Below are 15,510 nucleotides of genomic sequence, written 5' to 3'. Positions count from 1 at the left end.
TACTGCCACCAAATTTTGCAAGTCATTAAAAAAATAACTAAGAATGACCTTTTGTGGTGAACGAATGACCCAGCATTCAAACTACCTTGTATGACAAAATGCAGTTTTTTTTGTAGCTTATTAAATTGCAATGGAAAAATTTTATTAACAATCACATAATGTGGTATTTTTAGTGCTAATTCTTACAAGAAAGGAACGGAACAAAAAATAAGCTAAGACAAAATACAAAGAACAAACAAGAAAGACTCAGTTTATCGCACCAACATAAAAGCTAATGAATCCACTGCACGGGAAGCATGTGTGCACAAGTAACTTGGAGTACTCCTCGAGAGAAAGAGAACAGCAAAACCTTCCACTCCCAGAAGTGTTACTGATCCTCTACATTTGCTACCTTCACAATTTCTTCCCGTTTACTTGCTGGCTTTTTTTCTATCTCATCCAATAGCGCTTCAGCTTGATAAAGCCAGGTGCTTATGTGAGCAACATTTCCATCAAATATTTCCAACTGGTTTTGGTGGTTCTAGAAAGGAATTAATAAAATGCTGATACAATCATATGAAATATTTAAGACAATGATCTTAGAAGACATTTAAAAGACCTTCAAAGTGCTAACTGTATGCTGAATTTCAAGAAGAATTTCCACCTTCCTACAAAGCTCTTCCCCAATGGATAAATCTCATTCCTAAAAATGCACACTGTGACTGAGCACTTTTTAATTTTAATTTAGATCTCAATACGATGAAAAGTTGAAGAAGAATAAAAGGTGAAAGTTTCTTTTTTAATTTCATTTTGTTTTAATCCCTATCCGTCATTCTTATATTACAAATAATCTCACCGGCCCCTCCTTGGTCATATTTGTTAAAAACTCATTTAAGGAAGTAATAATATTAAAAAATGATTCAAATTTTGCCTGCTCAATGGACTGTAAGTACTTAGAGGCAGGGCCCCTGTTGCTTCACCTCAGTACCGACAGCACTTACCATTACACCTGGAACAGATCTCAGTGATACTTCCTGAAGCAAGGTATAACGTGATTGAGAGAATACATTTGAAAACAGTTAAGTCAGTTAAAACTAGGCAAAACTGCTGAGGCTAAGGCAAGGATGTAGAACTTGATGAAAAAGAGTGGGGGAGCCTTATGATGAAACCAAAAACTTTTAGGAATTGGATTTTATAGGATGAAGGAAACTAAGAAGAAACTTCGAAGAAAAGTGTTTAAAAACAAGGAAACAAATTATTAATCTGTAATATGGAAAAATCATTGAAAAAATAAAATGAGAACCAATAAATCATATGAGCAAAGTGTTGACAGTGGTCTGGATTCTAAGTAAGAAGAATTTATAAACACCAGACTTATTTACCTTGATAAGAGCAGATAAATCAAATGTTCTAATAGGTGTAGAAAGATATTATTTGAAAGGAGAATTTAGAAGGTACAGACTGCATAAGGCAGAAGTCAGGGCCATGAGCATGTGGAATAAAACTAGTTATAATAAAAATGAATATATAAAATATTTAATGAACATATTTTATGAGCCAAGAATTTCACATTTGTTATTCAACATTTAACAACTCTGTTAGATATGTTCTTTTAATCCCATTTTACATATAGGGAAATTAAAGCTAAGTGACATTAAGTAATTTACCCAAGGTTATGAAGGTAGTAAGTCGCAGATGAACTCTGACAGATCAAGATGTAAACCCACCAGCTTCAATGCCCTACACATTCTGGTTGATTTCAATAAATATCCAAACACACAATAATTTATTTTTCTCTGTTCATATCCATTACCCAGTAATCCTATGAATTTGGAAAGAGTCTTATCTCAGATATATCAGAACAAATAATAATTTATAGATGAGAACTTTTTTTAAGGGAAGAGAAGGTCCGGTTGCCATATATTCATTGTTATTATAAAAGGGACAGAAAAACACTATGAAATTAAATGGTCACGATTTCCATGAAATACTGGTTAACAGCGTAGTAGTGTTGTTATAACCAAAGACTAAAAACATATAGCATTTAACAATTACCATAATCATCATAACAATATCTAAAATTGGTTGTTTTAAATATAGTTTTATAAGAGCCCTACATGTTTTATGTCATAATCGCAAAAACTGTATGAGGTAGAAATTATAATAATGTCCATTTGACAAATGAGAAACCTGAGACTTAGAGAGCATTTAAGTATTGGGTTGGCCAAAAAAGTTTGTTTGGGTTTTTCCGTAAGATGTTATGGAAAAACCCAAACTAACTTTTTTGGCCAACCCATTACTTGACCAATGTCAATCAGTTTGTAGTCAAAACTTTAACTTAGGCCATCAGACACTAGAACTGGTGCCCTTAACTAGTACACCAATATTAGAACATTACAAATATTATATATATAGTTTATAATAGTATGAAAATTAAATACAATATTGTCATTAAAATGTAGCAAATAAGGTGTATTTACTAAGATATTAAAGTAATTTCTATGTATATCACAAATGGTTTATTACTTAATAGAGACATGTGAACTCTTTCTAGTTATTATCTTTTCAAAGGAAAAGATAAAATGTAGTCTAATGAAATTAATTCACAAGCAAAACATTATTGTGACAAACAGAAAATAGGATTTGGAATCCTAATCAAAACAGTATTCATTTATACATAATTAAAGGAGAGAAGATTTCACCATGAAATTCTTCCTGAAACATACCAACAAGGTGTTGCACCAATCCTCGGTCCAGGTGCGAACCCGGCTCCACCCGGCATTAAGGACACAGAGCTTCTCTTCTAAAACAGGCTCACTGCCCTCAATCAAGTTCTGCAGGGCAGCACTACTCTCTGTGATGGTATTTAAATCAGCTTTTCTCTTTTCCAGATCTTTCAGAATATTCTAGAAAATAAAAGTTCCCAGACCTACTTGATCTTTCAGAACATTATAAAAGTTTATACAACCTTCATTTTTAAAAAACTTTTTTTTCACATATACATGACTCCCTAGATAACTTACACATGTCAAAGGTTCACAAGATTCCACAACTTACTAACATGATGAGAGTTTTAAAGTTTCAAATAAAAATTAAATATTTAATTATGCAAACACCAAAGAATGTAACAAATTTAGATGTGGAAAGGTAATTATTTCATTTATTTTAAGTATAAATTCCATTCCTTACACAACAACAATTATCTTCATCAAAACTCTAGAAATAATGAATCAGCTCCATTTTCAGTAACTACAAGTGGGCAAAGCAGGACTATCCCAGAACTCAAAATTCTAAGATGACTTAACATATTGTTTGTTTATAAGCATTACAAAAAACATTTCATCTTGTACTATACATCATAGGAGAACTAGCACGTCTAAGCTTTGGTTTTACACTTGTCTTAATATGTAAAGCTAATACTCTAGATGGTATTATGATTACTTGACTTTCACATTCATAAGTTTGACCAGGCAAGGTGTGCAGTCAGAGAATTATAAAGAGAATGTTGGGTTCCAAAATTAAAACTACAAAATTCTTTCAATCAAAAAGTAACATGCATATATCTACCCTACTTCTGTTGTACCTTTTTAGAAAAATATTTAAACGAATCATTTCAAGAAGTTCAAATCTACATTTAATCTCACATCATTAAATCACATTTTGAAAGGCATAAAAACTACAAATTCGCAAGTGAGTCAAGGTATAAGGACTCATTTGGCCACATCAATTACTGGTATTTTTATAAAGACACTGAAATATTTCTCTCAAGTGTTCTCCAGCAGGGAGGGGAAAAAACAAAAACAAAACAGAATACCCACAGCCATGCTCTCTGCAGTTAATAAGTTTCTGCATTCCTTCAGTGGCTATGCACTGATTGACTACAGTAGTCTTTAAAAACTATAAGAAATAATTAACTACAAGCAATTAAATGTAAACAGTACACACACTATGTTAATAGATTTTATTGTAAAGAAAATGGCTACGTTGAAAATAATGATTTTTAAGCTATGGAATAAAAACACTAAGTTCTAGAATGCAGATGCTATTTAAATTTTGCATTGAAAATAATTTTACATAATATTATAGTGGAAATTCATTAAAATATTTTGAAATATGCATGTTTCTTAAATCTGACAACACAACATTGAAAAAATGGGTGATTATGTTACATACTAATGTTTCATTTGGTTTACTCTAGTGAAGAGAATGTGCTATGAATTCATGATTTGTATATACCATCTTCATTATTTCAAATCTGAAATAAGATTAAATGGGAATTTAAGAGTGAATAGTTCCAGAAGAAACAAACTTATCATATTTACTGTCTTTACCTTAAAAATGATGAGAATCAACTGAAAAACTAATTGAATTTATGTGAGGGCACAGATTGATGATTAAAAATTAAATATGCAAAAATTGGTATCGCTTATGTACCAACCATAAGAAATTAGTAAAAAAAGAAAAAAGAAAGAAAAGCATACTTCATACATACCAATAAAATAAATATGTAGGTATAAACTTTTTTGCATACATGATGAAGTTTACAAAGAAAAAAACCAAAGCATTATGTAGAGATGTAAGGGAATTTGGAGGGGGAAATGAGACATTCCATGTTACTAAAAAGACAAATATAACAAAGATGTCAATTCCCCTCAAAACAAATTTATAAATTCAAGGCAATTCAAATCGAAATTTCTAACAATTTTTCTAAGAATTTGAGAGTAATAATTCTAAAATTCATATGAGTATATACAAAAGAAGAAGCATAAAGTTAGGAAATCCTGTCTTTAACTACATGTTAAAATATAAAGCCACGTAGTTAAACAGTTGAAGAACATTTCAGAGGGTCAGATCAGTGAAGCAGAAAACAAAGCAAAGTAACAGGTAAAAAGAATCTATGAATTGAGCTTGTCAAATCAGTGGGGAAAGGATAATTACACAATAAATAGTGCTGAGATAACTGGTAAACTATTTGGAATAAAAGGTTAGAGCCTTACCTCATTATATACACCAAACTAAATTCCAGAAGGATTTAAAGCATTAAAGGTAAAAAGATGAAACTATAAAAGAGCTAGAAGAAAATATAAGTAAATAATTATATAACTTTTGAGTAGAGTTGGCCTTTCTAAGCACTAAAGGCAGAAATAATTTTTTTAAAAAAGCATTGTATTATTTAAAAAATATATAATAAGTTTTAAAAAAACATACAAAACAGAAAGGAAACTACAGTGGCAAAGAACAAAATAATTTTGTACCAATACACAACACGCTAAGCATTAAGAACTGTAACAGGTAAAGAGCTCTAAATTAAAAGACCAAGCTGTGATAGAAGCTACAAATGGCCTATAAACCAATGGAAAATGTTCTAATTAAATAATCAAAACATGTTATTTGCCTACCGTTGTCAAAAGTGTAGTTAAAACAAGTAAGTAGGAATTCTCACTCATAGCTGCTGGGTACATTTCTGAAGGACAATTTCATAACAGGTATAAGATGTTAAAATGGATATATCCCTTGACCCAATATTTTTAGAGCTAGGAATTTATCCTCAGGAAATAATTAAGAATGTATGCTATGATTCAGCCACAAGTATTTTTATTCATCACAGCACTTTTTACAATAGTGAAAATTGGTAATAATTTAAATGGACATGAATGGAGGAATGGGACAATAAAAAATAAAATATACAATGAAATACTATTCCTATCTCCAATGTGTGACACAAAAACACTTGTAGGTAAAGGAAAATGTTAAAGATACAAGGCTTTTCAAGAAGGTCATGAAACACTAGATACAATTCTGTTTTAAATATATGCTTGTGCCTGCATGTCTATATGTGCCTATAAAAAACTGAAATAACAGGGTATTCTTTGATCAGAGATGATTTTTGCTCCCGTCTTTTTTTTGTACTACACTACGCAAATGTTATTCAATTTGCTTATGTGACTTACGGTGCTATAAGAAAATAATGGCTTTCAAAGTGTATTGTAGAAAGAAGATAATATTTCCTTGAAAAACTTAAATTTAACAAAAATAAAGTTTGGTGCCTTTGGTTGGCATTCATCCACCATAACTCATGAATTCCAGTGTTTTTCACTTCCTTTATACATTTCTTTTCGCTTCACACAGCCCATGGCAATTACACTTTTCATGAGCTATTTTCTAAACTGAGAACATTCTTCCTAGTGATTAATACCTTGACTTTCTTACAACAATTATCTCCAAAGAAGCATTCAAATTAAGGAGCTGTATTATCCCACGACCTCATAGCACCTCCTCTTCACTCCCCATAAACTGACACCTGTAGAGAATGTTAAAACTGATACCTGCAGCTTTATACAAAGTTCTGTCACAGGATTAATCATTTATTTTCAGCACTTATCTCTAGTACCCGTGCTTCTTTCTTAGAAAATAAATTCAGGAAAAGAATGCTTCAGTCAAAAGAAAAACTATCAATATTTTGTGCTTCATTCAAGTCTTTTTCCACGTCAAAAGACAGAACTAGCAAATCAACTCTCTGATCTCTGCGATTTCTAAGTAACAACAGGGCTAGAGAAAACTCTTGGATCTTTTATTGATTTTTTTGAAAATTCCGTTCCTATGCTCTTTACACCAGTTAGTTTGCAATAGAAAGATTAGTTACTGGTACAAAAGTTACTATAGAAGAATTAATAAATGAATTCAGCACAATACTTTGTGAAGAATGAATACTCAAAAAATGTCACTGCTTTTGAAGGTGATAATTATAATATTTTCAAGTACCACCTAAGCATAATGACTACAAAGCCCTCGGTGATGAGCCATGTGAGTTTAACGCTTTCGGAATCAAGATAAAAATATCTTCTGAAGATAGTAGTTTTTAAAATATTCTTATTCATTCTTAGGACAGAGACATGGAAAAAAGACAAGACTATGTTTTATATGAAATGGAGAGAAATGACATCTACCCAGATTTCCCTGATCAAAATGCCACAAATTACATGGGCATAATATTGGTGGTTCACCTGAACTACAACTTACTTTAGCCCAGGAAATTTCTGTATCCAAGTCACCAAGCAAACTTTCTGAAGTGGATTTCTGTACCAATTCAGTTTCAGTAACAGAAAGCCATTCAGAGAGAGAAGCAGCCTCTTTCTTCATTTTCCGAGCCAACTGTGATGCTCTTTCTAGATCCTGTTTTCCCTCTGTCACCTTAGAAAAAAAAAAAAGAGCACAAGAGAGATCAACATAGTGGGAATGAATCAGAGCACTAACTAAAGACCCAAACAGATTCATATTTAACCCCCAAGACAGACCTAACCTTTATCTCTGGCACCTAGAATCACACTATTCTTACTTTTCTGCAGGGGGGACAATATACTGTAGTAGTTACATGTCAGGCAGCCCTGAGTTTTCACCTTAGCTCTCCACTTACTTCCTAAGAGACCTTGGTGGAGGTTCAGCCCTCAAAAGGTTGCTATGATTTTTCAGTGAAAAAAAATACATACACGAAGGGCTTGACCCAGTCCCTGCAGCAAAGTTAAGAAATCAATGAATAGTTCCTTTTATTATTTTGAACAGAAGATGCCTTAAAATCCTCTCAATGAGGGATTCTGTTTAGAAAACACACTTAGAAACACACAGATATTCTAGCAATGTGAGGGGGAAATAGCAAGATTTTTTACAATCATATGTTTTACAATTAACCACTTAACGTAAAATACAGTAAATGGCTATGCAACATAAACTTTTATTATTATTTTGCTCTTACTGCTGTTGACGGAAAGCAAAACGAACTGAACTGACACTTACCAGGTCAGCTCTCGTATTGTGCTAACAAATCTACACGTCATACAATAAAACCCTGTGAAAGGCACTATGTTTTCCATTTAACAGAACAGGACAGTGAAGCTTAAAAAGGTTAAGGCCATAACCAGGGTGGCATGACCATCAGATTGAGGCTGGTCTGACCCTTTGCATTACATGATGGTACTCTCAAACTAAAGTCATTCACAACCTAACACTGAGTTGACACTTTAAAGGATGTCACAACACAATACATACAGAAAACATGTTCTCCCTTTCATGTGCACAGATGTATAAGTGATAACATTACCTAAGTAGTACAGTGATAGGTCATGTATGGGAAGAAATTTTTTTAGATGATACAAAATTTCTTAGATATAAAAACCAAATTTTCTTAATAAGTAAAATGGGATTACATTTCTTTTTTACTGGTCCCATAGGTTCAGTTTTACTCTTTGATGTCTCAAGGATTGATTATTATTAAATTCCTTCTTAAAAGTGAAATATTTTTCTATGGAGTTTAATTAAAATTCATGACTCTAAATTAATAGTACTTCAATGCAGACTTCAGGAGACAAATACTTGAATTCTTTTAAAAGATGATATGATACTTATCTGACTTTGACATGCCCAGGCAGCTACACAATTACCATAAAACAATGCTACCAAAGATTTCTGTAAACCAGGAAGAAGATAATTTAAGTTTCAACTTATAACAATTTACACTCTTCTCAGCCTAATCAATACATTTTAAGATGTACTGCATATTGAATTAGGCCATATCAAGTTGTAAATCTTTTTTTTTCTTTTTTTTGGCCACAGGGCATGTGGGATCCTAGCTTCCTGATCAGGAATCAGGGATCAAACCCATGCCCCCTGCAGTGGAAGTGCAGTCTTAACCTCTGGACCACCATGGAAGTCCCTCAAGTTGTAAATCTTCTACATAACCATTTATCCCTTCTCCCTCTTGAATATGCAACCATTCCCTCTCAATAGGATCATTCCCACCAGGTCTGAAACATACTCAAATGTCTGTCTCTCCGTTTCTCTCTCTCTCTCTCTCTCTCTCTGTCTCTCTCTCTCTCACACACACACACACACACACATTTCCTACTTGGGTCCCACCTCCCCTAACGACTTCCCTCTCTCCTACCTTCCCCATACAAGTTCTCAAAACCATCTCTCACCTCCCACACATACTTCAAGCCATGACATTCTGGCTTCTATCCCCATCACTCCACAGAAATTGTCTTTCCTAAGTTCAGTAATGACCCCAATGGCAACAGATCTAATGGACATTTTTAAGTGGATGTCATATTTAACTTTCAATAATATTCAAAACAGCAGCCTACACTCATTCTCATAATGCCCTCCTTCCTTTGGCTTCCCAGACCTAGCACTTTCCTGGTGTGCTACCACTTCTTGCTACTTACTGTGGTTCTGTATATATATAAAATATATGGTTGCACAATGTGAATTTTTAAGGTGCATAATATGATAATTTGATACACATACATTGTGAAATGAGCACCACAGTCAAGTTAATTAACACATCCGCCATCTCACAGAGTTATCTTTTTTTTTGTGGTGAGAACACTTAAGATCTACTTTCTTAGCAGATGTCAAGTTTACAATTACGGAAAACAGCATGGCGGCCCCTCAGAAAAATTAATAAAGAACTACCATATGATCCAGCAATTCTACTTCTGGATATATAACAAAGGAAATGAAATCATTATTTTAAGAGATATCTGCACTCCCATATTCGGTGCAGCATTATTCACAATAGCCATTGATAAATGAATGGATAAAGAAAATGTGGTATACATATGTATATAAATATATATGTGTGTGTATACACACACACACACACACACATATACACACACATACATATATACTTTAGTTTCTTTTACAAGCTCATCTTCCTCAAATTCCCTTCTAAATGAGGTAATCCCTCAAGACTGAATTCAGGCCCTTTTCTTTTTTCACTACATCCTCTCCCTAAATAATTTCATCATCACTGAAAACTTAACCACCTCTATGCAGATGACTCATAAAATTTATATCTTCAGCGAGCCCAGATATATTCTCCAGACTTGAATAACTTTGTGAATATCTGACATATGCAATTAACTCTCTCAAAGGCACTTAAAATGTCAACATGTCCAGTACTTGCTTATGATTTCTCCACACGTCTGCCTTTCCTTCCAGTGCCCCGTCCCAGTGATGGCACCATGATTTTCCACATGATCAAGCCAGAAACCCATGAGTCATCCTTCATCTCTTGCTCCTGCATCCCCACATCAAATCCTTTACCAAGTCCTGCTCATTTCACTTCCTAAATATGTCTTTAAAAAATCGGCTCATACCATCTCCACTGCTCCAAACTAGTTCAAACACCATCATCTCTCACAAAGAGCGTAACAATGACTTCCAAACTGGTCTTCTCACATCCATTCTTGCCTCTCTGCAATCCACCCTCCAAACTGCAGTGGGTGATCTTTTAAAAAACATATATCTGAGCATGTTTTCTCCCTGCTAAAACCCTGCCATAATTGCTCATTGCTCTTAACACAGAGATTAAAACCTTTACCACAAATTCTAAGATACTGGTCGGATCTGGTCTCATCCCATCTCTCCAACACCATGTTCCCACACTTGCTGTCTCTGCTTTAACCACACAAAAGTACCATGCTGCCTCCTGCCACAGGGCCTTTACACATGCTGTTCCATCAGCCTCGGAAGCTTCTCCACTGGTTTCACCCAGGCTACTCCTATTCATCCTTCGGATCTCAGCTCATGCAACACTTCCTCTAACCCAGACTGGACCAAATCCCCCTTTACATATACTCCTAAAGCACTACATACATTCCTTCATTACACTTCGGGCTGATAATCTGACATTACTTTGCATGGCTACTTGATTAAAGTTTTCTTCTTTTATTTCTCTCAGTTCCATCAGGCAGAGAGATAATATGTTTTTGCTTATCACTGTATCTCTAACTGCCTGTATAACTCCTCACACACAGTAAAGTCCCAATTGTGTTGAATGAGAAAATGACTTAACTCCAAAACCATAATTACAGTTAGAGATCTGTTGTAAAACCAACCACACCAATGCCCAATTAATAAATACAATAATATTTCACAAATAACTTCAGTTGTGTAATATACAAAGAAGTTCTAACATATGTGTTTCAGATGTGCAGTGTATCAAATTGATACACAATGTATCACACCAGTAATCTAATCTTGCAGAAGTGTGGTCCAAATTGCCCAGGAAATGTAGGACTGTTCTTTCTTACTAATCTGAAAATGATCACAAAATTTCAGCTAGTATTTGCTGGGCTTATGTAGAAACTTCGTTAATATTTAATAACCAAAGAAGGGTCTAATGTATTACCTAATACAGCTTTTCAATATTGATGAGAAGGTTTCACTTCCACACATTTTTTATTTGTTTCTTTTTTTTGTTTTATTTTGTTTTTGCTTCTCTGGTTTCAGGGCAGAGAGTCTCAGTAAGAGAAGATGTTAAGCCTATTGGATCCAGTTGGTCACTCACAGTAAAGGGCCTAACAACTTCCCCATGAATTCACTAAAATGCCCGAATTATAGATGTTTCTTGAAAGGATTTCAAATCCTGATAGATTAATATGAACTTCCTATCACTATTTATTAAGAGTCCTAATGTTTTTAACATTTCTCAGTAGATTATTCAATCTAGAAATCCAAGGACCAATAACTTGAGTTTATACAGAGACTATTATTTGTAGAGTTTCCTTAGAAGAACTTATGAAAAGTCAGTAGCCATTGAAAACACAGAAATTAACCTGGATTAAATATTAAAAATACATTTCTGTGTAACTATTCATCATTGTAATAGTAACACATACATTTAAAGAAATATAATAAAAATTATTGTCATAAATGAAAACATATATTATTAATGCCATAAAATTCAAATATGCTTTCTCCCAGAAGTGGAATGTTAAGAGGCGGGCAGTGCACTTGCTCTGCTCACCTGGGCACCCAGGTCATTGTAGAGAACCTTCAGAGAAGTCAGCTGCTCATCCATCCCCTTGGGGTTGTCAGTTTGCTGCTTCTGGACAATGTGCCTTCCTGTTTTGATTACAGTCTCCACTTCAAGCTTGACTTCACTCAAAATTTTATAGAGTTTCTTAAAAATAAAGATGACAAATTTTACATATTAGTGAAAACATGCCAGCTGGAACCATTTCAGAACATGGCTTACAAAGATTGACAGCTAAGAACTAACTATGGAGATCAAAGGGCTTTATCTTTCCCAGATCTGGTTCAAAGGATGAGTAAAATGAAATCAAGGCTGTAATGACTTTTTAAAATCAGATAAGAAAACACACTCACAGAGGTTATACTTGTTTTATTAAAAAAGAAAAAAACTCAAACATGTATCTTAAAGGTTTATGAAAGTACTTGATAATACGAACATATTTCCTACATAAAATGGGAAAATGTTAGGACTAAAACCTGAATGTCTAACACTTTTTAAATTACATTTTTTAAAATCCTAAATGCTATTACAAGAAAAAAAGGCAACACTGGCTATTTCTGGCTGTTGGCATTTGGAAGTATTAAGATTCATTTTTTTTCTTACAATTCTCTGAAGTACCAAGTCTACCACAATGAGTACATATTGATTATACAATGAAAAGACATATAAAAACTAAATACATCAAGATGTATATAACCACAGGAAGTCGAAGTTATGTAGGTCAAATTCAGAGCTGCCCTCATCCTTGTTACTTTAAAACTAAAAAGCTGTATTCTGGGCAGGTTCTCTTACCTCTATGCATCATAATCTTGACGTGAAACACCTCATGTGGCACTGTCACATAATAACAGACCATTGGACTAAGTTACACAAAGTCAAGGACAGTGCTTGCTCTGTTGATCTCTATATCTCAGTAAATAAATATTTACATTCATACGTGCACGTGCGCACGTGTTATATATAAAAATTCATCCTATTTTTTCATTCTTCCACCCATTCAAGCTTTCAAGTAATCAAACAACCTTCCGTATGCAACAGACATGTGGAGACTGCAATTTTGAAAAGCACAAAGAACTCTTCCCAGACTTTTCTTAGCTTAACTTGTGTCATGTTCAGGTTTTTTCATGATTCTTTCCAAGCAGAACACTAGTTCTACGACTGAACATGCTTGGCCACGTTATTTTTAAATTTCTATGCAATTGAATTTTAAAGTTCAAGACTAAAACAGTAATAAGGCCTTTTAAATAATTTCTTCTTTTACATTCTAGGTTTAAACTTTGATTTAAAATTTTATTTTCCTAGAGAATGATTTTTTATGCTATAATATTCCTGACATCCATTCTAAGTATAATTTCTTCTTTCACACTTTAGGTTTAAACTTTATAATTTAAAATTTTACTTTCCTTGCGAACACATTTGTCGTACATTGCAATATTCCTGACATCCATTCTAAGTATGGTTCGTCTAGCTAACTCAAATCTATCCTTTAAAATCTAGCTTATTAGTCACATTCTGCCAAAGCCCTCCCTAACTTCATCCTGTGATTAAGATGTATTTTCTTCATTTTTTTGTAGCCATGTTATACACTTGTTTATTCTAGTTTCCTTATCATTACACTGTACTAATTGATTTTACTCTCTGCAGGCTATCTCTCTCCTATCTCTTCTAAATTCCTGGGAGGAAAGGACCACACTTCTAATTTTTTAACCTGTTTTTCATCATTTATTCCTATTCTTAGCACACTTTAGACTGACAATTATTGAACAAACCATGTACATAAGCGCTAGATGAAGCCATATCACTGACGGGAAAACCCACTGGACACATTAACCACCCAACGGCCTCACCATACACTTGTCCAGGTGGGTCTGTATGACATCAGGGTCCACATCCTTCACATCCAGAACATGAAGTTCTGCTTTCACACCATCCAACACACGCTTGCAGTCAAGCATGCGCTGTTCAAAGTTAGCAGGTTTCTGGAAAAGCTGGAACTTTGTGGACACCTCTCGAAGTTTCCTCTGTTTGCAGAAATGAAAATAATAAGCAATTCACATCAGAATGATAATCTTTCTCAGCAGACAATATTAGCATAACACATACTGCTAGAAGGCTGTAAAATAAAGTAACAATAAAAACATTCTTTAAAGGAACTTAGTGAGGTTGCCCAGTCACCTTGGGGGACTGCACAGCCCAGTGTCCTGAATTACTTGACACTCAGTGTCTCAGTCTGAGATAAAATGAAAGGCTAAGCTAGCCTTGCTGGAATTAAAACTGCATTAATTTTCTTACCTGTTTTTAAAACACAATTCAAGAACCTAGAACTCACAATGCCCTTCATCACAAGGTCAGAGTGAAGGTCAGTCTGCATCCCCCATTGAGGGGCTAAGTGGTACTGCATCCCATGCACTCAGCCTGCCCAGTGTACCAGCCATACCAGTACAGATGGAGGCTCTGCGTCAAGGGAAAAACCTATACAAAGCAAACATCTAAATCTAGATTGCTCTCTCTTCTCAACTCAACTAGAAAACTCAGATCCAATAGTTTCCAGTGCACCTTCAACACATCACTCCCATCCAACTCTTTACATCACAGAGAAGACCAAAGGCATCCAAGTCGTCAGCTCTTTCTCATTTTCTTTTTATGCCCAACAGGCTGAAAAGTAAAAGGAAGCTGCCCTCCCCCTTCACCTGCAGCACATCCATCTGACTTCCTCCTCTGGCAGTCCGGCCTTCTGGGGAGGTCGGAGGCTGAGAACGTGTGTTTCTTCTCAGCTCCTCTAGGGTTAGCTCGTGGGCTGAGATCTCCGCTTGGATTTTCTACAAAGAGATTAGAAAAGGGAGAGAATGTCTGTTTTTTTTTTTTTTTTAAGCTTCATAGAGTCATACAACAGATAAGAATATATTGACCCCTATCCATGCTTTAATAAGTGTGCGTATAATAATAATATGGGCCACCTGTATCGCAGGACTGCTGTGTGCTGTGCACAAAGGTCTTTGTATTTGTCACTTCAAATGTTCGCCACTTATTTATAAAGAGGGAATTTCCCCAGTTTCATAGCTAAGAAAATTATAATTTTTAAATGGTGATCATTTGCCATTATCTCACATAAAAACCCTGAGAACCCCCAAACCCACATGCTGCCCTGTAAGTAAGTCCGGCCTTTCTCACTCTCGGTTGGGATGGCAGAAGGAGCTGGTGCCCTTGCAGGTGAGGAAACGATTACATATGCTCTCTTTACGACCTTATTGCCCTCACATCCATGGCAATACCTGGGCTTCCTGAGGAACTTGGAAGGCATCTATCCTGTCGGTCAAGTACGTTGTGAGCTGCTTGTCCAACTCCCCTAAGCTCTCCTGCAAGACCTGAAGCATGTGGTTAGTTTCACGCAGGGCCTGGAGTTGCTTTTCCAAAGAAATCTGCTTGCTCTCTGCCTACAGGGGGAAAAATTTACCCATTAGTCGCTCAGCACAAATATAAACAGCTGAATATAAGAAAACCCTTATGTTCTAACCACCAAGAAAAGCAACATACTATAAGAGCACTACTTTAAGACTTTGTCCTGCATTATCAATAAATAATAATTAGCAATGATAAAAGTGAAAAGGTCCTTCTAGTATCTTACGCATCTTGCAGGAAATTACTAATTTTTACTTCTTTCTATATAAAATGACAAAATACAAAAATACCCTTAAGGGCACTATTTTAAGTGA

General features: G+C 34.7%; 1 protein-coding gene across 11 annotated transcripts in view; it reads right to left on the bottom strand.

Annotated features, from left to right (window-relative positions):
- The window catches only part of UTRN (utrophin), a 497,402-nt gene that overhangs the window by 298,194 nt on the left and 183,698 nt on the right, over nucleotides 1–15,510 (bottom strand). For 10 of the 11 annotated variants that reach the window (XM_019951537.3, XM_019951539.3, XM_033867812.2 and 7 more), the window contains 7 exons: nucleotides 15,070–15,231; nucleotides 14,488–14,616; nucleotides 13,645–13,818; nucleotides 11,789–11,944; nucleotides 7,000–7,170; nucleotides 2,706–2,885; nucleotides 392–520 (listed from right to left, as the gene is read on the bottom strand). In XM_019951537.3, the coding sequence (XP_019807096.2) occupies nucleotides 392–520; nucleotides 2,706–2,885; nucleotides 7,000–7,170; nucleotides 11,789–11,944; nucleotides 13,645–13,818; nucleotides 14,488–14,616; nucleotides 15,070–15,231 (1,101 nt within the window). The remainder of the gene's footprint in view (nucleotides 1–391; nucleotides 521–2,705; nucleotides 2,886–6,999; nucleotides 7,171–11,788; nucleotides 11,945–13,644; nucleotides 13,819–14,487; nucleotides 14,617–15,069; nucleotides 15,232–15,510) is intronic. The other variant, XM_033867814.1, reaches the window with a different exon arrangement.

This window comes from Tursiops truncatus, chromosome 12, assembly GCF_011762595.2.
Source record: "Tursiops truncatus isolate mTurTru1 chromosome 12, mTurTru1.mat.Y, whole genome shotgun sequence".
NCBI lineage: Eukaryota > Metazoa > Chordata > Mammalia > Artiodactyla > Delphinidae > Tursiops > Tursiops truncatus.
This window is presented reverse-complemented; position numbering and strand designations above follow the sequence as displayed.